Here is a 27,187-nt window from a genome sequence, read left to right on the forward strand (position 1 = left end):
AAAGTTTTTCTTCTTGGGGAAAATTTCATATATGTAACTTTTTTTTTTTAAAGCATTCACTTAAACTTTGAAAGCCAGAGATAGGAAAAGTGCAGGTATGAAGCACGCATCCACACCTGTGACCAGAGACAGGAGCACGTGCATTAGGTTGGCAAAATGAATGGTGACAATATTTATCCCTGCAGCCCTGGGAGAGAAGAGCTTCTAAGGGCCTGGACAGAGAAAGCCGGGAAGGACAAAGACTAGAGCAGAAAGCTTGGCAGAAGGCAGGCTCTGGGGAAGATACCAGGCGGGAACCCTGCCCAAGAACAGGAGGGCGGAGCGAGGTGTCTGCCTTCCCGGATTCTGGAACCTAAGTCCTTGCACCAGCGGCAATCCCTGAAGAGCAGACTTCCAGTCCGAACCCAGCTGATCTACAAGCCAAGGGGATGCATATTCATGCTTTGGGGGATTTCCTTCTTCCCATATTTATCTCAGGCCCAGGATGGCAGCTTTGTCATAAACAGAACAGGTTCAACACTCCATGTTTAGAAAGAGAATTTTAAGAGTCAAAAGAACGGAAATCAGTGATCTGTCCTCTTCCGGGTCAGGGAAATGACCTCCTTCCTCATGTGGTGATGACTATGGCTAGGTGATGAGGAAGGCAGGCCTGGTACCCAAGTCTTAGGGAGACAGGGGAAAAGCTCGGTACCCAGACTGGAGGCAGGCACAGCGCTTGGGCCAAAGGGCTTGGTGAACACTGGGGCAGCCAGCTGTGGAAACAAGTCTTCTTCCTAGAAGCATTATCTTTCTGACTGCAGCAACTGGCTGGAGAAAGGTTTCAGTCAAGTGTGTGCCTGGATAGGTACCTCTGACCAGAAGGCAGCCTCTGATCCTTCTCTTTCATCTTGGCAGAAGCCTTACAACACTGAGGAATCATGGGTATGGCAACAGGCCTTCAATAGTCTTCATCCCTAGAGCACGCAGGTGGCTCTTAGGATAACTGGATAGGAGACAGACTAACATGGGGCGAGTGTTGATCTTTCCTCCCAAGTGGCAAGACACACATCCGAGGTTATGGTTCAAGGTCACACACACAACACCCACATCTGCATCCACACATACATACAGCTTGGGAACCCAACTCAGGGAACAGGTGGCTCTCTCTGGGTATTCTTGGTTTGACATCTGCCCATTCTGCCCTTAACCTGTCCTAAAGCTTTGCAGTAACTTCTGTTTCCAGGCCTGATTTGGTGAGGTGCTCCAACTTCCGGCTTGTCTGTCAGGCTGATCATGAAGGCACAGTGTAGAAAGTCCCCTACTGGGAATGCCATTGCTCAGAAGCAATGAAGGCTAAGGGGCCCGCAGCTGCCCAAGGCTGGTATAGACATCCTCTGCTCCACTCAACTCCTCAAAGATCGGAATCAGGTTCAGCAGCTCAGTGTCTGCCATGTCATCAAACCAAGACTGCACAGGTACCTGAAGCAGGAGAAAAGAGGCATCAACCTTCTGCCTAGTTTTCTCCTCCCGGTCCCAAGGCTCTGGAGAAAGGCTAGTCCACCTGGGCAGTTGTGTTTCCCTGGCAAGGCCCACAGCTCCCAGTCATTCCTCTCCTTCCATAAGCAGGTACTCTTCCCAACCCACTGAGGAATCACTTACTGCATTCTCAGGGTGGAAGATGTACGAAGCAGGGGAGTTGTCCAGGATGAGTGTTTTCCTCAGGTCCCTTCCCAGGCGGCTGAGGTCCTTAACATAGCAGCCCTGGTGGAACACGCAGGACTCCCGGAAAAGGCGGGCCCGGAACACCCCACACCTGTCCAGCAGATCTGTCACAGGGTCAGCATACTGGAAGGAAGAGGAAAGCTTTTATTTGGATACAGTCCTGGTCCCCCAATTGGCATCTCATGGTAGGAACTGCTGGACCAGGAGCCCCATCAAACATCCCGACCTGCCACACCTGCCCTGGTCTTTCCTTCCCTCCTACCCCTGGGGTACCTTAGCCAGGCTGGCAGTGAAGAGAACACATTCAAAGAGTTCCCCCATTCGTCTCAGGAACTCGTCCACATAAGGCCTCTTGAGCACATAAACCTGAGGAGAAGCAGAGGGGCCTGGTGATGACATCTGTGAGAACATTGGAAACAGTCTCCGTCACCATTCACAAAGAGAACTGCCAGTAGGTTCAGACTTTCCTCTGTAACACCCCATGTTCCACCTCACTGGAAGCCTTCTGCCCAGACCAAGGTAGTATGACCAGCATTACTTCCTCACCAGGCTTCTGCTGTGTGTGTGGGTGGCCCCCAAATTGACCCAGCTCAGGAAGAGAAACATCCGCCTCACTCCCCGGGGCCAGCTCTCGTTTCCGGCGAACCATCAGCTGCCTCCAGAAACAAGTAATCAAGAATAGGCCTCACTGATGGAAACAGCCTATCCTGGATTACTTGAATCCAGCCACAGCCTCTGTGGGAACTTCCTGTCCTTGGATGTGGCAGGACAGTGTGTCCTGTCCAACAGCAGGCCAAGTTTTCGGTACTTCCTTGAACCTCTCACAGCTTTAATAAAATCTGCCAGATAACCTTTTCCCTGAAGAACAGATTTGACTCGGCAGTGTCCAAATCTAGTGATTAGTATCCTGGTGCTCCCGAGTATCCTATTTTCTGCTGGCTTCTGTCAGTCACTCATCCTATTTGTGTTTACTTCCAAGATCCTGCAGTTTGGCCTACAAGGTTCACTATTAAATGTTGTCTATCAGTTTCCACTGTATTGCTTCCTTCTCTGTCTACATAGATGCTCCTAGTCCCTTCATAGGCAACTCTGTCCATACCATTCCCCCCTTTTTTTTTTTTGGTCTTTGGGCCACACCTGGTAATGCGCAGGGGTTACTTCTGGCTATGCGCTCAGAAGTCGCTCCTGGCTTGGGGAAACATATGGGAAGCCGGGGGATCCAACCGTGGTCCGTCCTAGGCTAGCGCTGGCAAGACAGGCACCTTACCTCTAGCGCCACTGAGCCGGCCCCACCATTCACTTTTTGAAGCATCTGTCGTAAGTCTTCCTCTGGAAGGTAGCGTAATTTGGCCACCAACTCATCTTAATTCTACAGCAAGAATACTCTGCTTCTGTTGCAATGGCCAGATTCCCTTTTAACTATTCTTCAGCCTTCCAGACATCCCGCACTTTTTCGTCTTAGCTATTCATCCAGTCTGGCATTCCCTCCCTGTGCTTCCTACCCCACCAACTCCTGCAGAGATCCAACCTCCTCCTAACTTCATCCCTTTTACATTATGCACATAAATACCTGTTAACAAGGAGTTCACACTGTTCCTTTGTCTCTTTGAAAATATGCTTTTCCACCCATGCAAATCTATATATATTTTAAATTAAATTACATTTAAATGTATTTATTTGTTTGGTTTTTGGGCCACCCCTAGTGACTCTCAGGGGTTACTCCTGGCTCTACACTCAGAAATTGCTCCTGGCTTGTGGGACCATATGGGATGCTGGGGGTCAACCTGAGGTCCATCCTGGATCTGCCACGTGAAAGGCAAACACCCTACTGCTATGCTATTTCTCCGACCCCAGCAAATTTATATACTTCTTTTTTTTTTTTTTTTTTTTTTTTGGTTTTTGGGTCATATGTGGCAGTGCTCAGGGGTTATTCCTGGCTCTACGCTCAGAAATCGTCCCTGGCAGGCACGGGGGACCATATTGGATGCCGGGATTCAAACCACCATCCTTCTGCATGGAAGGCAAAACGCCTTACCTCCATGCTATCTTGCTGGCCCCAAATTTATATACTCTTTTTTTTTTTTTTTTTTTTTGGTTTTTGGGCCACACCCGGTGGTACTCAGGGGTTACTCCTGGCTGTCTGCTCAGAAATAGCTCCTGGCAGGCACGGGGGACCATATGGGACATGGGGATTCGAACCAACCACCTTTGGTCCTGGATCGGCTGCTTGCAAGGCAAACTCCGCTGTGCTATCTCTCCGGGCCCAAATTGATACTCTCTTAACCAAGCTGTAAAACTGCTGGGAAAAGACTGGTACTGATCAGGAGTTGGCATATAGCCTCACAGAACTGCTCAAGTGGGGGTGGTGCTACTGAAGAAAGTATTAGAAAAAAAGGGACAAAAAGATACAGGATAGTGACAGCAAACCACAGAAGCCTAAAACTCCATTTCCTAGGCAAGGGAAACACATGCCAGGAGTATGATCCCAATGTCTCCCAGCTTCTAGACAAGGTCTGTGAGTAAATGACTTTTCACTACCTACACCATAAGTTCTATGATCCTTAACACAGGGCTGAGCAGGTTATATAGGGCCAGAACGTGACTCAAGTGCTTTGTGACATACGTGTACTGAATACTAAGTGGGGGGGGGGGCAGAATCCAGTGCATAGTCTCAAGGGATGGGGAGAAGTATTCAGAGAGAAGATGCCAGGGCAAGTCACTAGCAACATGGGGGAGGAGGAGAAACAACTAGTACAAAGGCAGGTACACCAACTCTTCAGGATGAGAGAAAATATAGCAGCACTCAATAGATGAGTTAACAGAGTTAAGTAACAATGGTTAGTGGTGGGGAAAGGACCTAGAGATGGAACCTGAGTGGCAAGAGGAGTCGGCATCCTCGGGAAGGACGTGGGTCGGCAGGCAACTCACCTGGTGAGTGGTTCCCTCAATCTCTACAGGCACTATGAAGTCAGCATTGTTGATAGGCTGGAAGGCAGAAAAATTAATGAGGCCAGTATGGAAGTCAGGAGACCCAGATCCCTGCGAAAGCCACTGCACTACTCCCAGGCAGGGGTAAGGAAGAACAGACCTTAAAAATTCTATGGTGCTCCAACTACTAGGCAGTTCTCAATCCAGTAGAGCATGCAATCTCCCCCTACCTCTATATACAAATTCCTTTTCTTTTTTTAGGCCACACCTGGTAGTGCTCAGAGCTCACTCCTGGCTCTGCACTCAGGTTCATTCCTGGTAGTACTTGGGGGATAATAATGGGATCCAGGGATCAAATTCAGGTTAGCCACATGCGTATTTATTGAACCATCTCCCCAGCACCAACCAGAGCAAAGAAAACCTCAGGGTTTGTGCTTGTCTGGGGGCCATACTGGCTGTGCTCAGGGCTGACTCCTAGATCTGTGCATAGGAATCACTCCTGATAGGGTTTGGGAAAGCGTCTATTGTGCCAGGAATGGAACCTCGGTTGTCTGCAATCAACGAGTTCCCAAACCAACTGGACAAGCTCTCTAGTTAGGGTGTTCTTGAATTAGCAAACATCCTTATAAAACACAGGGGGGGCAGGATCTACGGCAGATTCAAACCCTTTTGATTCTGGCAGCCCTCTGCTGCGTATGTGTGGGGAGGGGCATGGCACAGATAAGAGTCTGGTTGGAGAGTGGGAAGAGCTTGGGGTTTCCACTCTACATTCTTCTATGATGCCAGTGTGGCTCAAATGTCTGAGGCCCTGCTTCTCCCATGGACCTCAGGCTGCCTCCCAGCATCTGTAGGGAGATTCCCAAGAGTCTCCAGTATGTATACCAAGGGTTACAGGCCTCAGGTTACCTTAAAGGAGCTATGCACAAGGGTTTCATCCAGGTCAATAACTACACAAATCCTTCCTTGATCTTCCTCTGTCACCTCTGGGAGCAGGCAGGTCCCTGGGATCTACAGACAGTTGTCAGCAAATAAAACAAGGATCTGTTAGACACTGAAGTTACCAGAAAAGGGGTGAGGTGGTCAAAGGAATGGACAGTGTCTGACAGCGATCGTAGCACCAGAACTTTGGTTGTGGCGGAATGGATGACAATTGGAAGCAAACATTCAAATGGAGGTATTGAAGCTTTATTACTGAAATTACATACTATTATAAACCAACGAGAAATTAAAAAAAAAAACTATTAAAAAAAAAGGCAAAATAATTGGGAAGAAAATGGGGGCAAAAGGCAAAATAAAACCAGAGCCAAACTGCTGAAATCTGCCCCAAGAAAGATCAATTGTTTCCCTCAGTGGAACTCCAGAAGGAAATGGGCTCACTGAGAAGAGGACCCCCAATTTTATCAACCCAGGAGAGGCCACACTGGAAGGCCAAGCGGCAGAGAAAAGAAAGTGCAGAATTCTTCACTGAATTTAGCTTTACACTGGGATCAGATTTGGACATGAGAGATGGGCCCTTAGCAAATACTGAAATAAAAGGCTTTCTGGGGCAGGGAAGACAGGCAGCTAGCCACTGGGAAATGAAAGGCCTCACCCCACTGGGGTTATTTGCAGGGCCCACAGGGTCTTAGGCTTCTCAGCACGTACCCTGTCAGAGTCACACACCTGGTAAAACTGGTACTGGAGACACTGGAGCAGATCCGACTGTGGGAGAGAAGAAGGCAGTCAGCGCCAGTCCAGTCATGCCTAACCTAGCCTGGGAAAGCAAAGCCCACTGCCTGGAGTGAATGGTCAAGACCCCAACTCCTGGTAGGTACTGGATGGCATGACATTTCTTCTTTTTTCTTTTTTAATTTTTTTTTTGTTATTGGGGCTTACTATTGGCTCTGTGCTGAGGGGTCACGCCTGAGGGGTCTGGGTGACCGTACGGAGTATATATAATAGGGCAGTGATGACTAACCTTTTTGAGCCCGCGTGCCCAAACTGCCGCACAAAACCAAAGAATTTCCTCAAAAGTGCCAGAGCATCAATTAAACCTTAGTAACAAGTTTTTAGTTCTTTATAAATTTTATACATTTATTGTGGACCTCCCTGTGTGCCAGCTGCAAGGCCTTCGTGTGCCACCGCTGGCACGCGTGCCCACAGGTTCGCCATCGCTGTAATAGGGGATCGAATCCAGGTGGGCCACAAACAAGGCACACACCCAAACTGATATATTACTGCGCTGGCCCCAAAAGTTACTTTCTTTTTCTTTTTCTTTTTTGGGTTTTGGGCCACACCTGGTGATGCTCAGGGGTTACTCCTGGCTATGCACTCAGAAATCGCTTCTGACTTGGGGGACCATATTGGACGCCGGGGCATGGAACCGAGGTCCACGCAAGGCAGACGCCTTATTGCTTGTGCCACTGCTCCAGCCCCCAAAAGTTACTTTTCTAAAGAGTTGGGCAAGAAAGGGGAAAAGCAAGAGTCTCCTCTCCACTGATAAAGGAAGACCATCCCTGTTCTCAGTGCCACTGTCTTTCCACTGGAAAAACTGAGGACCAAGGAACAGGGACACAGGTAGAAGCAAATTTCTAACTTTGTTGGATTAACTTCTTGCTTGTAGTCTTAGAACCAGATTTCCACTTTGAGAGTATCTGCCTTTTAAACCTGCCTTAGAGGCGGAATGTTTGTGTGGAAGGTGGGCTGAGCTGAGATATGAACTCACACTGTGAACTCAGAGTATGAAAAGAGGAGTACAAAGGGCTAAGAAAGGCTTCTCTGTTTCTTGCTAATAGTAAAAATGTGGCTATAGTTGTAAAATGAAGAACAGTTCTTAACCAGAAAATGCTGGGGAAAAAAATTTTAGATTAAGAGAAACAATGTTGGTATTTCAGTTCTTCAAAGTTATTTAAAGAGTCCTTCCCCTCTCCATAATAATGTTGCAGTTGCATTCTCAATATAATAATGTTGCATTCCACCTTTTAACTTCATGTTGCACCTTAAATCTTGTTTCCTGGAAATCATTACTATAAACCATAAAATTTAGTTTATATTAAAACTTGAATATAATCATGTTATATAATTCAACCATAAATCTCCCCTCCCTATTGGATAGCAAAAAAAATTTTTTTTCACCAATGTGTGTCTTTGTCTTTTAGTTTGTTTGTTTTGGGGCCATAACTAACAGCACTCAGGGGTTCCTCTTGGCTCTGTGCTCAGAAATCGCTCCTGGCAGGTTCAGGGGGCCATATGGGATGTTAGGAATTGAACCCGGGTCTGTCCAGCTGCCAGGCAAACGACCTAACACTGCGCTATTGCTCTGGTCCCTTTCATTTATTTTTTAAGGAGAAAGGACAGCTAGATCTTGGCATTTCAGAAATAAGGTTCAATGCCGTTGGAGGCTGAGTCATTTTTTGTTCAGGCTGTTCCCACTCTTGAAATGCCAGACATATCTTCTGATCATTGTTAGGATGATATATCACATCTTCCTGAATCTCTCACAGATAGAGGAAAAAATTATGGAAGGAGTCATTAAAGAGACAGATTTTTAATTCTGTGTTTCCTAGATAGTCAAGTAACTTGGAAGGCAGGTTCGCAAAGAAACAACAACAAATAGGATATAGCCAGAGATCCAAATGTGCACCTTGAAATGACTTTTTTTTTTTTTTTTTTTGCTTTTTTCATTATTTGGGTCACACCCAGCGCTCAGGGGTCACTCCTGGCTCTGTGCTCAGAAATTGCTCCTGGCAGGCATGGGGGTGCATATGGGATGCCAGGATTCGAACCACCATTCATTCTGGATCAGCTGCTTGCAAGGCAAGTGCCCTACTGCTAAGCTATCTCTCCAGTCCCATGAGATTATCCTTTCTTTTGTTTCTGGGCCATATGTGGCATTGCTCAGGACTTATTCTGTCTTTGCATTGAGGGATCATTTCTAGTGGTTCTTGGAGAAATATATGATATGTTGGATATTGAAGCTGGGTCAACTAAACCTGCTTGTCGTGTACAAGGCAAACACTCACCCACTGTACTGGCCTGAAATGGTCACTTCTAAATCATTAACTCTTTAGGTACCATATAAAACTACTTTTCTAAGTGGAAGTCTTAAAAATCTTCTAGGAGGGCTGCTCTATGGATCACAAATGACAATTTCTATGCCAAATGGTTTCCCCAATTCCTATAACCTGAAAAAAGACTGCACTGAAGGAACTCTAAGAAATCACAGGGGCATCTAAATGGGACACAATAAAAATGGGAAACAAGAGAAAGAAGGTAGAACTGTTACAGGGAAGACAAGGAGGGGCCTCCCTTGAGCATTCGAGAATGCTGCCACCTGAAGCAAAGCTACCTGGCCTACTGGCTGTAGCTGCAGGTAGTAGTTTCTTCCTTGCTGGAATCACACCCTGAGTCAGCTACCTTAGCAATGGTGTTGGCTTCCTCCTTATATGCAGAGAGCTCAGTGGAGGAGCTTGACTGGCCAACATGCTGGGCACGGAAACAGCAGAAAAGGGCCTTGAAGATGTTACGTCCACGAGGTTTCTTAGGAGAGGACTTGGAGACCAGGCCTAGAGTGGAAGAAAGGACAGAGCCATTAGTTACAGGGCACCTCTTTCCATGGACACCTCACCCCTACCTGCCAATGGCATCAAGGCACACTACACTGTTGGTACCTGGTGAATGCGTAACACAATGAAGAGGGAAATGGATATGTTTCTTCCAGCACCTTTTGTCTCAAACAGAAAGGAAGAATTCCCACTTCCTGGCTTGGGAAATGGATCACAGAAAATCTGTTCTTCCTTCTAAGGTAACAGAGGACAGACTGAACACAGAACATACCCCTTTAAATAAATTCACAGTCAAATATTCCTCTTTGAAATATTTGTATCTTTAAGTTATTGCAGCTACGATACATTTCAAGATTGCTTTCCCAGACCTGTAGCAATGGCAGAACTGAGCTGCCTCCCTCTCATAGATGGTGTAGAGAATACAAAGCAGGGTTGGCCACATGCAAAGTAAGTGTCTTAACTCCTATATACTATCTCTCTAGTTTGCTGAATCTATTTCCACTAGAAACAGACCAGAAAAAAAACAACAACCCCGAAGCCTTAAGGAAAAAGTTGTATTTCATTCACATCCATGTCTCCTTCCTATGCCCCAGCAGCTTTCCTTAATATTCTTTGCCCAAAAACTCAAATCCTAAGAAAATCTTGGCAGAGACACACATAACCAACTTTGGCTGATATCTCTACTTCCCAGACTGCTGTTCCTTAAGTTCTGCCTTTGGACTTTGGAAATAGTAATTTTAAAAGGAGGGAGGCTTGGCAAAGAAGACACAGAAAGCCCACCTGATACAAAAAAGCTACGGTATCATAGGATCAACCAGAAATGAAGTTCAAAATGGTTCTATGTACTATGGAATCAGACTAGAGAGATACAAGGAGCATTGTGGCCAGAAGGTGGCGCCACACAACCACAACCACTGGTGGAGTCAGTCTCCCCCAAAACCCGGGTTGGAGCCAGGCCTGAGGACTAAAACCTAATACATATTCCACTTGAAAGAAATAGGAAAATGGGGGGCCGGGAAGGTGGCGCTGGAGATAAGGTGTCTGCCTTGTAAGCGCTACCAAGGAACGGACCGCGGTTCGATCCCCCGGCGTCCCATATGGTCCCCCCAAGCCAGGGGCGATTTCTGAGCACATAGCTAGGAGTAACCCCTGAGCGTCAAACGGGTGTGGCCCAAAAACCAAAAAAAAAAAAAAAAAAAAAGAAATAGGAAAATGAATGCTGCATACCCCTGTCTTTGTGGGGGGAAAGGTAAAGAAAGTGGTACTGTTCCCTTTAAGAAGTGAAAGCGGAAGGCTATGTGGGGGGAACCACCCAGGAGCTCACTGGGGCTCACAGCTCACACAGAGGTGGTCTTGATGAGTCAGGAATGAGTCACTTTAACATCCCCTTATTGGGCTGCCTGCAGCCCTGCAGAGTGGAGGAAAACAAACTGTTTTCCCAGACCAGGGAAGCACATAGATAGACCCAGACAGCAGAGGGTTAGGGTATTGTCAGCACTGTCTTAGGATAACTTAGCCTTGACCCAGCAGAAAGGTGGAATAGTTCAATCTTCAGCATCCCATATGGCCCCTGAGCACTACCTCTGAGGTCAGAGCCAGGCAGGAGGGAGGGAGGAGAAAGGGGAGGGGGAAAGGCAGAGAAGTAAAGAGGGAGAAGAAAGGGAGGGAGAAAGGGGGTGAGAGAGAGAAGAAAAAAAGAAGAAACGTGGCGGAAGGTTCCTCCAAGTACAGACCAGTTGACCCCAGTCAGACCAGAAATTACTTTATTATACCTTTCATTTGGTAGGATTTTAGAAGTCTTTTTGAAAATGATTAGACCTTCCCAGCAATTGGACTAACAACCTCAATATCACTCAAGAAAAAAAAAATAAGATTTTCAGGAATTCTGTCAGAAATAAAGGTTACATTGGGGGTTGATCCTATTCCCCAAGTCTTGGTCCCAAGGAGACAAACTTCAAAACAAAGCCCAGGATGAGAGCCTGATTAGATGCTCCTAACTCTATTTTTGTTTTTTTATTTTTTGGGGGAAGGGCCACACCCAGCAGTGTTCAGGGGTTACTGCTGGCTCTGTGCTCAAAAATCAGTCCTGGGAGGCTTCGGGGGACCATCTGGGATGCCAGGGATCGAACCTGGGTCTGCCTCAAGTCGGCTACGTGCAAGGCAAACACCCGACCGCTGTGCTATCACTCTGGCCCTAATGTTCCCAACTCTAAATAACCTACATCAAAACTGGAAGGAAAGGACAATCCACCTGCCTGTATGATCCATATTCATTTCCAAGTTTAGGAGCTCAGTAGATGCTGAGTGACACAAAGCTACAAGTGCAAAGATGAACCATCACTTTTCTTTTGGTTTCTGGTTTCTTCGCACCGAACCACAATCAGAGGCTTAACTCAGGCATGGGGCTGTTCTTAAAAGAGAGGCCATCTCAAGAATGCACTCAGCATCTTAGCGACAGACTCTGTGAGGCCGAGTAATCCTGAGAGTAATCCTGGAAGGTGAAAAAAGAAATTGGCTGAGGCCAGTGAGGGTCTCATGTGTGCCCACTGCAGAGGCCCAAAAGGCTTCAGCTTCAGTGAAGGAGCTTGGTGGAAGGGGTAGAGAGAACTCCTCTATCTCCTCAGCTGAAGCCACTGCAGGTCCTGTCTTTAGGAACCACATTAGGAGGGGAAGCTAAAAGAGGCCCTTCTCAGAGAAAGTCTTTTTTTGTTTTGCTTTGGTTTTGGCTTTAGGGCACACCTGGCAGTGCTCAGGGGTTACTCCTGGCTCTGCACTTAGAAATCATGGTAGGCTGGGGTTCGTGGTAGGAGCGAGGGATCGATCATATGGGATATGTTGGGGATCTAATCCGGGTTGGCCATGTGCAATTCAAACGCCCTACCCACCATGCTATAGCTCAGGCGCCTCAAAGGAAGTATTTTTGGCTGGCTAATTTTGTTTTGCTTATTTGTAGTGCTGGGGATTGGAGTTAGGACCGCATATATGTAAATTCAATGAACTGAAGCATGTGTTTTGCATGTAGGAGCACTGACTTCAATCCTGTCATTAAATGGTCCCTCGAGCACCATCAGAAGTGATTCACCAAGCACTAAGGGGATGGAGGAGGGCTAGAAACAAACAAAATACCAACTAAAAACTAGAGATCTTTACTTCATTTAATCCTCACAACCTACTCTTCCAAGCTCAAGTGCTGAGAGTTCACAGAATCTATTCAGAGAGATCTAGGAAGTATGAGAGCTTTGCAGGACTTGAACCTAGATCCACCTGAGCTGAAGTTAGGGTTCTTAACTGCTACAAAGAGGGGTCCTGGCATCTCAGGGCATTTTGTGAACTTACTCTCTGCAAGAATCAGAGATTGGGAGGAGAAGGGGTTCAGAACACTTGCTCTACTCTATAACTGGAGCCAATAAAGAATCAGAGTGGGGCCCTGCCTCCACTTCTTTGCTGGCTTCTGGTGTGGGCTGTGAAAAGTCCAAGGGGCAAAACGGTACAAGGTTTTGAGACTTTACTCCAGAGACTCTGCTCTGCCCCCAGTCCTGCATTTCCTCAGAACCAGATATCCCTGGGAGGGACGGGGAAGGGGCCAGAGCCTCCGAGCTTTGATCTAAAACCTTTTTCTTTCAGTGGGTTTAAGGGTGAGAGGGCATCCATACCAGAGTGGATCTAAAACTTACGTCAAAGAGCCTCTCAAAGGGCTCCTTTCAGTCAGCATTCAGCATTGTGTCCCTGACAGCCAGGTGCAGGCCGCACACCCCCACCCTAACTGTGTGATGGAGACAGGCCCAGCAGTCTCTCCCCCAGGGGTAGAACTCTGCACAAGAGGATTTACAGGCTGTTAGGATTTAACTATGCGCAGGGTCCCCAATAAGGAAAATAAGGATTTCCCATAACCAACTGCTCTCCCTCCATCCCCTTCCTGCTACCTGCATCGTGAACACTGGGCTTCCTTTCTTTCCCTCTTGACCAGTTGCTCTCCTCCTTCAAACAAGGTCCTGACAAACCTCACAGGAGAGCACCTGTTTCTGAACAAAGTGTGGCTTAAGTGTCTGAGAACAGAAGTCAGGCCACTCCTCCATCCAGGTCAGTTTGCAAAGCTTCCTACTGAGGCAGAGGATGAAGAGGGCACAGAGGAAGGACATAAGTTCTCCCCTGAGGATCACTAAAGCTGGTGTCCATACTTGACCACTTACTACTTCAGAACAGCCTCTTTAAAGCCTTGGTTTCCTCATCCATAAAATTGGTATCCAGGAAGATCATACCCCTGACCGTAAAGACAAACAAAATCTAAGGAGCACTGTGCAATCTCTACAACTGGTGTGCTCATTTAACTGCAATATCTCCTAGGGGATGATCTCTCCTTGGCAATAATATGAGCCTCATTCCAGGAGACTAGCAACAAGAGACGAGGAGCCCCGTCCGGCCCCAGCAGGTGGCTGAAGCTAAGAGCAGAAGATGAAAGAAAGGCGCCAGAGGAATTCTGATCACAGGCACATTTCTCAGAGTCCAAACAACTCCTGAAGCTTCTTCCAAGTCCACTGTTATTCCCCAGCCTACAAACTCTCTGGCTGAAATTCTACGAATAACAGGAAATCAGGTAAAGGCTGTTTCTCTTCCTCTCCTGTGTCCACCACCATTGCAACCCTAAGAAGCACTAGGTGGGGACATTATTTACCTCTGCCTCTTACATGTGTAGAGGGCCAGAAAAATAGTTCCAAGAGCTGAAGCGCATGCTTTCCAGGTGGTAAGCCCTGGGGTTTTTTTTTTTTTTTTTTTTTGGGTTTTTGGGCCACACCCGTTTGACGCTCAGGGGTTACTCCTGGCTATGTGCTCAGAAATCACCCCTGGCATGGGGGGACCATATGGGACGCCGGGGGATTGAACTGCGGTCCTTCCTTGGCTAGCGCTTGCAAGGCAGACACCTTACCTCCAGCACCACCTACCCGGCCCCAAGCCCTGGGTTTTAATCCCTGGCACAGTGTGGTTTTCCCAAGCACCACTAGGAGTGAACTCTCCCCACTGGAAGCAGCCCCCAAGCACCATCAGATCTGATCCACAAAAAAGCTACACTTACATGTATGTGGACGCATGCGTGCGTATGCATGCATCCAGAGCCTACGGAAGTCTCGCCGGCTCAATGCTATTTTTAACCTTCTGAAGGTCAGTCTCAGATATCACAGTTACCAACAACACAGCAAAGGTTGCTCCTCCCAGACCCTCCTGGGATTCTACAAAGGCAGCCTCTCAGGTTATCAGATTTTGCCAAGTCCATTCACAACAGAAGGGAGCATGCTTCATTTCATCCCTCAGGAAGTACTTTCTTCTTCCCCATCACCTTCCAGCCTCCCCCAGAGCAAAGCTCCAGTCCCAGAGCAGAGCTCCAGTCTGGCCACACTATAAAATGGCCTCTAGAAAAGGCTCCCCTCCCTTTAGCTAGTGGAGAAAGAGTATTTGGGGCATTTCCGGCCCTTCTTGGCCAGCTGCCTGGGTCCTGCAGCCAAGACACATCTGATTGGGGCTTCCCACAGAGAGAAGTCCTCCTAGGTCCTCAGCAAGGGGCATCTGTGCCTTGGCGAAGAGCAGGGCCTGCACTGCCAGGTGGACGGAAGGGCTTTCTGGGCCAACAGATGAGTCGGCAGGAGAACAAGAGGGTGAACGATGCCTCAACATCGATGCAGAGAACACAGGGGACAATGGGGAGGGTATACAGTTGCCATAATGACCTACGGTTGACACAGATTTTTTTTTCAGGCAGGTAGGGGCTACTCATTTCAGCATTAAAATTCTAAAGAGCAGTACAGACCTCACACCATGGGCCTTCAAGTACTTTTAGGGCCAGAGAGGACACTTTCCTGGCACATGGATGACCTGACTTGGGTTGAGTATAGCTCACACCAGCACGGTCTACACTTAGTACCCTTCCATGGCCAGTTTGTTTGCCTCCCTCTCTTTCAGCAATCTGGTCATTGATCTCAATACAGGGCCTCAATTTTGTTTTATTTTTTTATTTTTTATTTTTTTGGGGTTTTTTTTGGCCACACCGGATGATGCTCAGAGGTTACTCCTGGCTATGCACTCAGAAACCACTCCTGGCTAGGGGGACCATATGGGGTGCCAGGGGATTGAACTGCAGTCCGTCCTAGGCTGGAGGGGGCAAGGCAGACACACACCTTACCGCTTCGCCATCGCTCCAGCCCCAGGGCCTCAATTTAAAAGCATTTCCCACAAGGAGGATTCCAATTTTGAGGGTGGGAGAAACTGCTCTAAGGGATGGAGCATATGCTTTGCAGGCAGGAGCCTCAGGTGCAATCCTCTGCTCCTCTCTGAGAATATCCACTTATAACCCTAGTGTTCATGGAACTGAGCAGACCCTGAGACTGCATAGCATTGGGGGTGGCACTTACCTCAAAATTCTAAAAACTGATCAAGATACAGTAAGTCCTGCGGACCAAGGAACCACTCAAGAGGCCTGTTTGTTTGTTTTTTTGGGTCATCCCAACAGCGCTCAGGGGTTACTCCTGGCTCTACCCTCAGAAATCGCTCCTGGTAGGCTAGGGGGACCATATAGGGCCCGGGATTCGAATCACCGTCCTTCTGTTTTTTTTTTTGTTTTGTTTTTTTGTTTTTGGGCCACACCCGGCAGTGCTCAGGGGCTACTCCTGGCTGTCTGCTCAGAAAGCTCCTGGCAGGCACGAGGGACCATATGGGACACCGGGATTCGAACCAACCACCTTTGGTCCTGGATTGGCTGTTTGCAAGGCAAACACCGCTGTGCTATCTCTCCGGGCCCGAATCACCGTCCTTCTACGTGGAAGGCAAATGCCTTACTGCTGTGCTCTCTCTCCCGCCCCTCAAGGCCTGGGTTTGACCCCTTACCCTGCTGCGCAAGGGTTTGACTCCTTGCCCTGCTGCGCAAGCACCACCATGTCGACCAAAACAACACCCCCCCCAACCAAAAAATAAAAGCAATACGGTTACATTCATACTTAATGCCTCTCTGAGGTCTTTGGAAAGTGTAACTACAAATTTATCAATATATAACCAAAGCCTAGTTCTCCAATGATGTCTTTCCCCCATGACTGGGATTCCTTATTTTGTGTTTTGTTTTGGAGCCACACCCAGTGATACTCAGGGTTACTCCTGGCTCTGAGCTCGAGTCATTCCTGGCAGTATTTAGGGGGCCATATGGAATGTGGGGGATCGAACCTGGGTCAGCTGCGTGTAAGGCAAGCACCCTACCTGCTGTGCTATCCCTCTGGCCCCAAGGATTCTTTTTGGGGGTGGGCTTTGGGTCACACCTAGTAGCACTCAGGCACTTAGAAACTATTGGCAGTCTCTGGGGACCACATCGGATGGGATGCCAGGGACAAACGTGGGTCAGCCACATGCAAGGCAAACAACCTATTCACCGTGCTATCACTCCGGCCCGAGATTCCTTTTTATATTCTTAGTTTTGGGGCCACACCGTGAAATGCTCAGGGCTTCCTCTTGGCTCTACATTCAGAAAAATTACTCCTGATGGGGCTCAGGTGACCATATGGAATGACAGGAATCAAACCCAGTTTGGCCTTCTCAAGGCAAACATCTTAGATGCAGAACTTTCTCCCTTTGTCCTCATGGGATTTCTTTTTGAAATTTTGCTTTTTGGCCAGAGACAATGGTGCTCAAGAATTTACTCCTGGCACCCTGCTCCTTGATGTAAAGCATGTTCACTCTGAACTCTCTGCACAGCTCCCTGGCCCCCCACAGGGGCCTTCCTAGTGGTATTGAGGCATGGGGATCACTCCTAGAAATAGTCCATGGAGTAGCAGTTGCCTCGTTTAGTGCTCATGCCAGTGATTCGGTGCTGCCTATAGCCAGCAGAGCTGAATGAGGAGGCGTGCAATGCCAGGAATGAACTAGGGATTTTGAGGTGCAGGCACTCTGCCCAACTCCCATCCTCTCTTTCTTTTTTTTTTTTTTTTCTTACTAGTATAACAAAATGATACTATTTGGACCTGCTATGTTCTATCCATTTCAGAACCAGCCTGTAACAGATTTATTCCCAAAATTACCCTTCTGGGCAGCAGTAATATACTTAAACACATTCTGAGATTGCGGATGAGTTGGGAAGGCTCCAAAATCAGCAACAGGTCCTGGACAGAGGCAGAGGTAGGGAGCTGTGTTCAAACAGATGAGTTTGGGGCTCAGCCATAAGGCTCTTGGTCAAGAAGTGAGAAGCTCGAGCCGGAGAGATAGCATGGAGGTAAGGCGCTTGCCTTGCATGCAGAAGGAAGGCGGTTCGAATCCCAGCATCCCATATGGTCCCTGAGCCTGCCAGGAGCGATTTCTGAGCATAGAGCCAGGAGTAACCCCTGAGCGCTGCCAGGTGTGACCCAAAACCAAAAACAAAACAAAAGTGAGAAGCCTGGAGCGGTCAGTAAGGTGGCCTCACTCCAAGCAGTGTCAGACAGGGCAGAGATGTCATTATGGACGTTGGGCATCGCACTTGCCCACCGTGAGGCTCCCTCTCCCCTAGAAGTAGAAGTAGCCCTGTGAAGAGTGTTAGATGAAGAGAAACATGCCCAGCAGGATACAAGGACTCTCATAGTTTGAGATTTCAGCCACTGCCTGGCTCTGCCTCCATCCTGGAATGTATGAACTTGATGGAAGTCCATTCAGAAAACTTCTCTTTCCTCTCAACTCTGTAAAGCCTTCTTTGGGTGATTGATGGAGAAACAGGACAACACAGTGACTCTCAACTATTTCTCTTCAGAGTAGCAAATCATGGTTAATTATACTAGAGGTTCATGAATTTGGACATTTTTTTAAATTCTGGGGTCCTTCCAAGAGGTATTGTTTATAAGCAAAGTTATACACAGCAGTGCTCAAGGACTCATGCAGCTATGTGGTGCCAGGGATCAAAATCTGGGCCTTATACATATACCAGGATGCTCTCTGGTCATTTGAGATCTCTCTGGCCACTGCCTGGGTTTAAATCCTAGCTCTACCACTTTTATGGTGGTGGCCTTAGGTGTCTGCTTCTTCATTTGTAAATGGAAAAATGAAACCCTAACCCTACCTATATACTTCCGTTTGAGAGAAGGAAGTTTTGGGACCACACCTGGTAGTGTTTGGAGGCTGCTCTTAATGATGCTGGAAATGGAACCTGAACTACTTCCATGCCAGGTGCAAGCATCTTACCCCTTGTACTACCTCTCCAACCCATTTAGTACTTATTTTTATAGAACTGTGATAATTATCAGGATCCTAGGTTACTGTCCTTATCTCAGTAAACCCTCAGTGCTAGCTGCTAGTCAAAAAACCCTTTTTTATTTCATCTCAATCTCAAGGTGTCACACTGAAAAAGGCCACACAGACATGGCATTCTACGTATCACATGGAAGTAACAATGTCAGATCTGGGAAATGGTCTTTCCAAGGATTTTAAAAAACCATCACAGTTTCACACACATATATACTAATTAATACACAGCCTCCATGAGGTTGGAAAACCAATTCCATTCTCCCTCTTCTCTCAACCCCTGCAGTGGTTTAGAAGGACTGTCTGACCTCTGAGGACATTCATCTGCTCCTCCACACCCCTCAGAGTCAATTGGGATCAGTCATCCTGTATAGGAGTATATGCCCCAGAGAGTGCCGAGCTTGTTAGAAGTAGGCAAAGCTGGTTTTGCCCCATGTCAGTCACTCATATGGCTTGACAGTCCTGCCCAGGACACAACCATCCTGCAGCTGGTTCAAAGGTGAAGCAGAAAGGCCTTTGCTGTAACTGCCAATTCATGGCCTGTTATATAGGACAGGTGCCAGTTCATAGGCATAAGAAGGCTGAGGAACCCTAATGATCCTCAGACCACCTGAAGAATACGGTTAAAAGTTATCTAAAACATGTAATGTAATGTAACATAGGTTCAGAGGTAGTTCCAAGAACTAGAGAGTAGTACATGCTTTGCAGAACTCTGGGTTCAGCCCCCAGTACTACATGGTTCTCTGAACACTGTCATGAGTGATCCCAGAGCAAAGTGTCCCCTGCGCACCACTGGCTGTGGCCTTAGTAAAAAAATTAAATAAATAGAATGTCTAAAGCATAAAGTCTGGGGATGTAGCTCAGCACTGTGAAAGTAATGAGTCTTGGGTATGTGAGCCTTGGGTTCAATTCCTGGCCCTGCAAAAATAGATAGATTGAAAGTGTAAAGTACATGAGGACCGAGCAATAGTATAACAAGTATGGCATTTGCCTTGCATGTGTCCAACCCGGGTTTGATCTCTGACATTCTATATGGTCCCCGGAGCCTGCCAAGAGTGATTTCTGTGTGCAGAGCATGAGTGGCCCCCCATAAAAATAAAAACAAAGGAAAAAACACAAAAAAACCCACCATAAACAAAATCAAGCCACCTCACAACCACACAACTAAAAACCTATGTAAGCAGTGGGTAGGGCTCTTAATTTGCATGCAGCCGACCCAGGTGTCACCCAAAAATGAACAAAAAAGGACAATTCTTTTTTCCTTATCCCCTCTTCTAAGAATCACAGTTTACAGTTCTCCCAAGTTACATAGGTTTCAATTGAAGGAAAATAATTAAAATAAAGGAAGACTTAAAAAAATACTTTGTGAAGGGCCAGAGTGATAGCACAGCAGTAGGGCATTTGCCTTGCACGTATCTAATCCTTGACGGATCCCGGTTCGATCCCTAGCATCTCATATAGTCCCCCAAAGCCTGCCAGGAGCGGTTTCTGAGCTTGGAGCCAAAAGTAATGCAAGTGCCACTGGGTGTGACCAAAACCCCTCCTCTCCCCAAATAAATAAAAACCTTTAAAAAAATATTGTGTGGGGCCCGGAGAGATAGCACAGCAGCGTTTGCCTTGCAAGCAGCCGATCCAGGACCAAAGGTGGTTGGTTCGAATCCCGGTGTCCAATATGGTCCCCCGTGCCTGCCAGGAGCTATTTCTGAGCAGACAGCCAGGAGTAACCCCTGAGCACCTCCGGGTGTGGCACAAAAAAAAATATATATATATATATATTGTGCGAGGGGCTTGAGTGATATGTACGGTGGTAGTAGAGAGTTTGCTTTCAACACACTTTCAAGCGCCACATCCCATATGGCTCACCAAACCCCGCCAGGAGTAAGTGAAGTGCCAGAAGTAAGTCCTAAGCATTGATGGGTGTGACCCAAAAATCAAAAGAAAAAATAAAACTATATAATAAGTATTGACTGAGAGTTTCACTTAGTCTGTCTGTTCAACTCAAAATTTTAGGAGTCACAGGTCCTCAATAAACAGCCAAACTAGATTCCTCCAAGAACTCTTCCTGATCAGACTAAACAGGCAGTCAAGGCCACTGCTGTGTTCATCTGGCTCTTCTCCAGGGACACCTGTCAGAATTACAGGGAACATTTGGAACACACACATGCCCAGCCCACCTGCCCGAGATGATTCAGAAGAATCCAGGTGGGATCCATATTTTTAGTAAGTGTCACAGGAGATTCTGATAGCTGTCCCTGGCTGAAAGCCAGCACCTAAAGGTTGCCAGTGGTCCTTGACTAACCCTTCCTGGACTGGACTGTGCTTAGCCAGAGTCCCCTAGCCCCACAGTCTCTGCAGGTTTCTAGGAGTGTTGCCCCAGGGTCTGGTTTTCCTTGCAAAAGGTCTAGCCTCTTCCTCTAAGCCTGCTCCTGTGCAATAAAAACAGACCATGCCTGCTTATGTGTTTGCTTGGCTAACATGGGAGTGAAGTGGGGAGGCACAACACACTGATTTTCCGAGGATGGAGTGGGTATAAAAGAACAAATTCTAGAGGATGCAAAAGCAATGAATGTCAAGAGAGAAAGAAGATCTAGAATAAGAGTGAGAGTAAATTTTGATTTTTGGAAATAAAGGGAAAAGTGGGAGCATCTGGGGAAAGAAAATCACTCAAATATCTGACAAATACAGCAGGACACAGGTTGCCCTTCCCAGACAGCAGCTACTGGGCTAGCTGGAGGACCCTTTCTTCAATAATCACAGATCTGGGGCAGGACTCTCAGACCCAAAGGGCTGGGCACTGCCAAAAAAACTGTTCCTGTTGGCCTCTGGTTCAAAGAGGTTTCCCAAATCAAAAGGTCAAAGTCTCTAACTTTTATTTTTACTAGGTCCTTCATAAAAGTGGTGTGCCAATGAGCTCATCTGCATCCTAGTTGGAAGTTATTCCTCCATTTCAGGAGAGAGGCCACGCCCAAACTCATGTTCTCAGGACAAATGAGCCAATTCTGGTTTTCTCAAGCCCAGAATTACAGGATAAAAAGCAATGTACTGTTGACTTTTTTTTTTTTTTGATTTCTCAATGTGGTGCCCCAAACCCATAACACCATAGACATATGTTAAGAACATCTCTTTCTCTTCAAAAGTTCAGTTTTTCCCCCCCTCTCCTTGTTACTACAATTACCTAAAAGAACCTGGAATCTCACTAGGCTCATTAACTCTCAAAACAAATGCAGAGGATAAGAGAACACTGTAGCACAGCTTTCTGAAGTTTTCATTAGACTTCATAGGAGGTACACGGCTCCCTGGCCCCCTCCCACTCTCAAAGGCCCTTGCCTCACTCACAGCTCATTCTACAAGCACCAGTGCAGAGAGAACCCTAGCCCAAGTCCCAATGGCACAAAAAAATCTTTACAGCAAGCTCAGAATTTGAGCCTTCCAGAAGGCTCAACATCAGTGTCCCCTCTGACCTCTGGCCACCTGTCTTTCAAAATAAAACATACACGACATGACCATGTGCTTTCTGCACTATGTCCTTGGACGGATGGAGAATGAAACAGTGGCATAGCCTAAGTGTAAAAAAGGAGAAAAGAAGAATGTCAGGGATATTATTCAAATGGTAGAGCATTGGAAGAGTAAGGCCCTGAAGTTCAATTTTTATCTCTGCCACTACTGGGTGTGGCTCCCACAACAAAAACAAAAAGAAAAAAAAATATTACTGGCTCTGTGCTCAGAAGTGATCTCTGGTCTCGCTCAGGGAGCCACCTGGCAACATCAAGAATTTGAACCAGGGTCATCAGAAGGCAAGGCAAGTGCCTTAACCCCTGTACTATCTCTGTGGCCCAAGACATTAATATTTATAGATCATCTGGTACTAAGTACCTGGTATTATAGAAGTTACAGTGTATGAATATTCTCATTTTACAGGTAAGTCACTCAGAATACTAACGTGATTTGTTAAGGCATACTATAAATGGGGAAGGCAGAGATTTGCACTTAGGCCTAAAGAAACTAAACCTGCTGCTGGAAAAAGTCTGAAATTACTACCAACAAACACATTAACCTCTGTCCCTGAACTGTACATAGCACCCCTTCTTCCCTTTCTAAACACCAAACAGCCCAAGATAGAAATAAAACACAATATCCCCAAATAACCCAAAAGCCAGTAGAAAGAAACTTAAGGATGAAAAAAAAGAATTATCTATGTGTATATAAATACATATTTATTCACATACTATCTTTCCAATAAACTTTACAAACATTCCTATTAGACCATCAATTCCACTCTGACTTGTAGTATTTATCATTTTAAGAAAATCTACAGTCTGAAAGAACTTGTAAAGTTCCAGAGATAGGACAAAATGAAACTTCTTTATCACCCTGTTTCAAGACCCCTACAGTTGATTCCTGCTTAAGGGGGAGAGTTCCACTACCAAATTCAATGGCAAAAAATGGCGAACATCCAGTTCTGTGGTGGATGTTAAGTATTTGCAGTTTGCTGCTGGGGTAGCACTTTCCTTGGGGGTTTTCTGACAGGCAAAATACTAAAGGTCACCACATAGATCACCTCCCTACTGCAAAACTTGGGGGACACTCTGGAGACGAAAGAGCAAATCTCAGCAGACAAAAAAGATCAAAACTAAGGGCAAGGAGAGAGGAACCAGTGAAGCAAGAGGGGCCAGATATAAACACATACCCTGGATACACAGAGACAACTAAGAACAACGTTCCAATAAGTCACATTCTAAGCTTTTCAAACTAAGACCCAGCAATAACTACAACAAAAGAAAGATCTTACAGGTTTTTGTTTGTTTTATAATGAGGATTAAATAGAAATCCTCCTTGATGGGAAGAAAGCTAAAGTCAGGGAGCTGCCATCCTACTAGAGATGACCAGCTTAATATCTGGTAGGTGAACAGAACTAGTTCCTAAATAAGATGAGGTCTCCTTCTCCTAAGAAAAGGGGCACCAGGAGGCAGTGCTCCATTCCCAAAGAACCTGGGATCACTTTTGAGTTCTGGAAGATGCTTCACCCTTTCAATCCACGTAGTGAGGTTCTGGGTTGGGTTCCATTCATCTCAAAGAGACACCTTGATATGCCACTGTACAAAATGATCATTCTCTACAAACGGGTATTAACTTTTCTTTTTATTGGTATTGCACACAATCCTGTCCTTGCTGTTTCAGGATGCCACTGCACTGTCTGGCAAGATGATTCAATTTTGGTCCTTTTATCACCAAAGCTTTCAGCAACTTTGTTCTATGTTCTATGTACCCTACTGTAATTACTTTTGAATCATCAACACACCTAGTCAGCCTTAAAGCTTTGGGAACAGAATGCTGAGAGAGAGGGAGAGAGAAACAGAGAGACAGAAGAGGCGGAAAAGGGAGGTAAGGAAGAAGAGTAGGAGGAGAAATGGGAGGAGGAGGAAAAGAAGAAATTAAAAAACTTTCAAGTGCAAGCAACTGCATTCAAAACCAAACAAGGAGCAAGTTTTTCTTTAGAAACCTGCTCATGGATAAACTCCCTCACACACTTTTCCCTATTTTCAAAGGAAGGCGGGGAATGGATGGGATGTCCTAGAGGAGGGAGAGCAAAGAACTCCTAAAGTAGCTCATTAAAACATCCGGTCCCCATCCGTGTTTTTTCTTTTTTCTAAAGTAGTAGATTTGTTTGTGAATGATGTGCAACTCTTGGCTTGGCGGGCTTGGTGCCTAACCAACCCCCAAATAAAGTGTGCCTTCCCTGGAACACAATTATAGGGGGAGGGAAAAATCCTTGGGCACTCACTGGCTTGAGATTTTAGATTCCAACAAGGATTAAACTATTCTCATCTCTCTCCTCTCTCCTCTCTCTCTCCTCTCTCTCTCTCTCTCTCTCTCTCTCTCTCTCTCTCTCTCTCTCTCTATTCTCATCTCTCTCCTCTCTCCTCTCTCTCTCTCTCTCTATTCTCATCTCTCTCCTCTCTCCTCTCTCTCTCTCTCTCTCTCTCTCTCTCTCTCTCTCTCTCTCTCTCTCTCTCTCAGGAAAATCAAAGCTCTAATTTCACAAAAAAAATCTAAGCTCTATCAGTAAACGAACACTGCTAAGAATCCGGCGCTTCTGCTCTAGTCTGATCCATCCATTTGCTTGGACCAATGAAAGTTTCAGCTCTGATTTGTAAAGATGCCTTCAATAATGCCTCCATCCATAACTCCCTCCCTCCTAGTGGGGGTCCCAATAAAGACCCTTAAGTGAAGAAAGCACCCTAGCTTGGAAAACACAAGTGGATCGTCAACTGGCACCCTCTTCCACACCCACAGTTTATCTCCTCGGATCAAGCTCAGTTCTTAGGAGCCCTTTCCAGGGACCAGGCTGGGAACTTATCGACCTGGAAGGCCCCCCCCCTCTTCGGGCCACCTCACAGGTGTCAAATTGCCACCGGGCTTACACAGGGTAGTCCTGAAGCAGCCAGATTTTCGGGTGGCTCAAAGCAGATAAGGCCCGACCTGTTCTCATGAGGGCTGACCTGAAAGTTTGAGGAGCACAGCATTCTGGTACCCCTCATCCCTTTCTAATTTCTCCAGAATTCGGCTAAGGCTGACCCCCCACTCAGCCTCTTAAGCCGCTAGGCAAGTCGAGGAAGGTCTTAGGGATTCTGAACCCCGGATTTGTCCAGAAAGGCTGCCAAACAGGGGGATATGGAGTGACACCAGAGTCACCGCTGGACTCCCACCGGGCTATGTAGGCCTCAGTGTGTTCATCCCCAGCTCTGGCCCTTCCAGGAAGGCGGGGAAGCGAGGTGGAGGGGGGATAACGTCATCCTGGGAAGGGCAGGCCCGCTGGGGATGGGGACCCCACAATGTGCTCAGCTCTTCACAGCTTCAGAGCAGGTGGCCCCAGTTTCTCCAGGAAAACTCAAACACAGGTCTGGGCCCCCCATGGAGATTCTATCCAAAGTTGGGAGTTGGGAGAAGCATTCAAGACCCCAAGCAGAAGTAGGGGGGCAAAGGCAGAGTTGGGGAGCTCCCCCCCCGCCCAAACTAGGAGAGCCCCCCAAAATTTGGGTTGTCTGGCAGCCCTGCACTCTTTCTTACCTCCGGTGAGGCCTCGGCTACAAGACTACATGCATGCACCAAGTTCCCCGAAACCCCCTTTTGCGCGCGGGTCCGTGGGCGACCCCTTGGGCACCATCTCCACCCCCAAAAGGCGGGGCACGAGTGGGCAGGCCTTGGGGGGGACCTGGCGCTTTCCCGTGCGCGTCTCAGAGCCTCGGCGGGGCTGATGCCACCCTAAGAATTATGTAACCAGGGGACACGGCGCGAGCTGGAGCTAAACAAACGCCGACTGTGTGCAACTCGGGGGGGGGCCCAGGAAGCGCGCGGGGGGCTCGGGGTCGTGCGAGGGGCAGCAAGGGGGGTACATAGCAAACCGGGGACCCCCCCAAAAACCCTCCCAACCATGCCCGCCCCCCACCATTCGCGATGAACTTGATTCCAAGTCCCACCAGTGAGTGGTACACCCTCAGGCTGGGGCGGGGGAGCAAGATATTCAGGGGGGGGGGCCCGGGTTAAGTGCAAAGCGCCAGTCCCGGCTGCATTCCAGCTCGGGACCTCCGTTTCATCTTGCACCCCGACTCTCCAAGGCGGTGCAAGGCCGGCCGCGCGCAAGTGGGGGACCCCATCCCCGGACTCTGGGGGGCCTTAACGGGGGAGGGGTGCAGGCCGGGGTGACAGCTGCGTCGCCGGAGGCCCTCCCCCTTAGGACGCTGGGAGTCTGTGGGGCGCATGCGATCCCCCCCCCAAACAAACACAGACCCGGGTCCGAGTTGCAATAGCAGCAGCAGCCACAGGCCAGAGAGGGAGAAAGGGAGAGCTCCCCTAGGTCCGGGGTGGCATGGCAGCTCCCCCCGACCTTAGCTCCGGGTCTCAGAAGGGGGGATCGGGGGAGCTCCGAGCGAAGGGGGGGTGGACGCAAAGTTTTTCGGGCAAGTTGGGGCCCCCTCCCTACCTTGCTTGGTGAGCACCAGGGCGTCTTCCCTCCGCGCCTGGGTGATGATGGAGCCGTGTTCCATCTAACAATCCCGCGGGCCCGGGCTGGCTGGCTGGCTGGCTGGCTGGAGGACCGGGCAGGACTGGGGGGGCCCCGATCGGGTCCGATTTGGGGGGGATCCGATCGCGCACTCCCGATCCCGCGGCTGCTCGCTCACATCCCGGCACCGGGGCAGGCGAAGGGAGACGAGCCGGGCCGCTGCAAGGAGGGGTCGGAGGACGGGCCTGCTGGGGCAGCGGCTCAGCCCACCGGGGTCCCCCTCCCGGGCCCCGATCCCCCCCGGAGGCGGCTCTGGGGCTCCTCACTTTGGGTCCAACATGGAGAATCCGGAGCGAAAACAAGAGGAGGAAATGGGACACGGGGCGGTTTCCAGGCTCCCCGCGCCCCTCCGTACTCCAGATAAACAACCCCGGGCAGCCCGGCCCAGCCCACCCCCGCCGGGCCGCTCCGCACGGGGCCCCGCCGCCTCGGTGCGCACGTCCTAGGCTACCTCGGGGGACCCTCTCGGCCTCCCGATCTTTCCCCGATCGTCCCCCCGAAGCGATTAAGAGAAAAAAAAAAAAAAAGCGACTCCCGGAGGGGGGTGGGGAAGCGGGCGGGCGAGCGAGCGAAGGGGAAGACTTGAAACTGCTCCGGCGCTCCGATTGGTCCGCGCCGGGAAAGGGGGTGTGGCCAAGCCTTACTATGCGGTGCGAGGGCCCAACAACATTCCAGCCGCCGTGGCCACGCCTCGGACACGCCCCCTTTGCTT

The 27,187-nt window shown here is 48.2% G+C and overlaps 1 protein-coding gene across 2 annotated transcripts; it reads right to left on the reverse strand.

Annotated features, from left to right (window-relative positions):
• Positions 1–482: 482 nt before the first annotated feature.
• On the reverse strand, positions 483–26,890 carry CTDSP2 (CTD small phosphatase 2). Of its 2 annotated transcripts, XM_049783090.1 has the most exons (8): positions 26,395–26,887; positions 9,025–9,173; positions 6,292–6,330; positions 5,536–5,637; positions 4,630–4,686; positions 1,975–2,067; positions 1,639–1,824; positions 483–1,458 (listed from the first exon to the last, which is right to left on the reverse strand). In XM_049783090.1, the coding sequence occupies exons 1-8, from the start codon at positions 26,456–26,458 to the stop codon at positions 1,333–1,335; spliced, it is 816 nt and encodes a 271-aa protein (XP_049639047.1). In that variant the 5' UTR covers positions 26,459–26,887; the 3' UTR covers positions 483–1,332. The 2 variants fall into 2 exon arrangements, with proteins under 2 accessions (XP_049639047.1, XP_049639048.1); XM_049783091.1 differs by lacking the exon at positions 6,292–6,330 and having other exon boundaries at positions 26,395–26,890.
• Positions 26,891–27,187: the final 297 nt, after the last annotated feature.

This window comes from Suncus etruscus, chromosome 11 (assembly GCF_024139225.1).
Source record: "Suncus etruscus isolate mSunEtr1 chromosome 11, mSunEtr1.pri.cur, whole genome shotgun sequence".
Lineage (NCBI taxonomy): Eukaryota > Metazoa > Chordata > Mammalia > Eulipotyphla > Soricidae > Suncus > Suncus etruscus.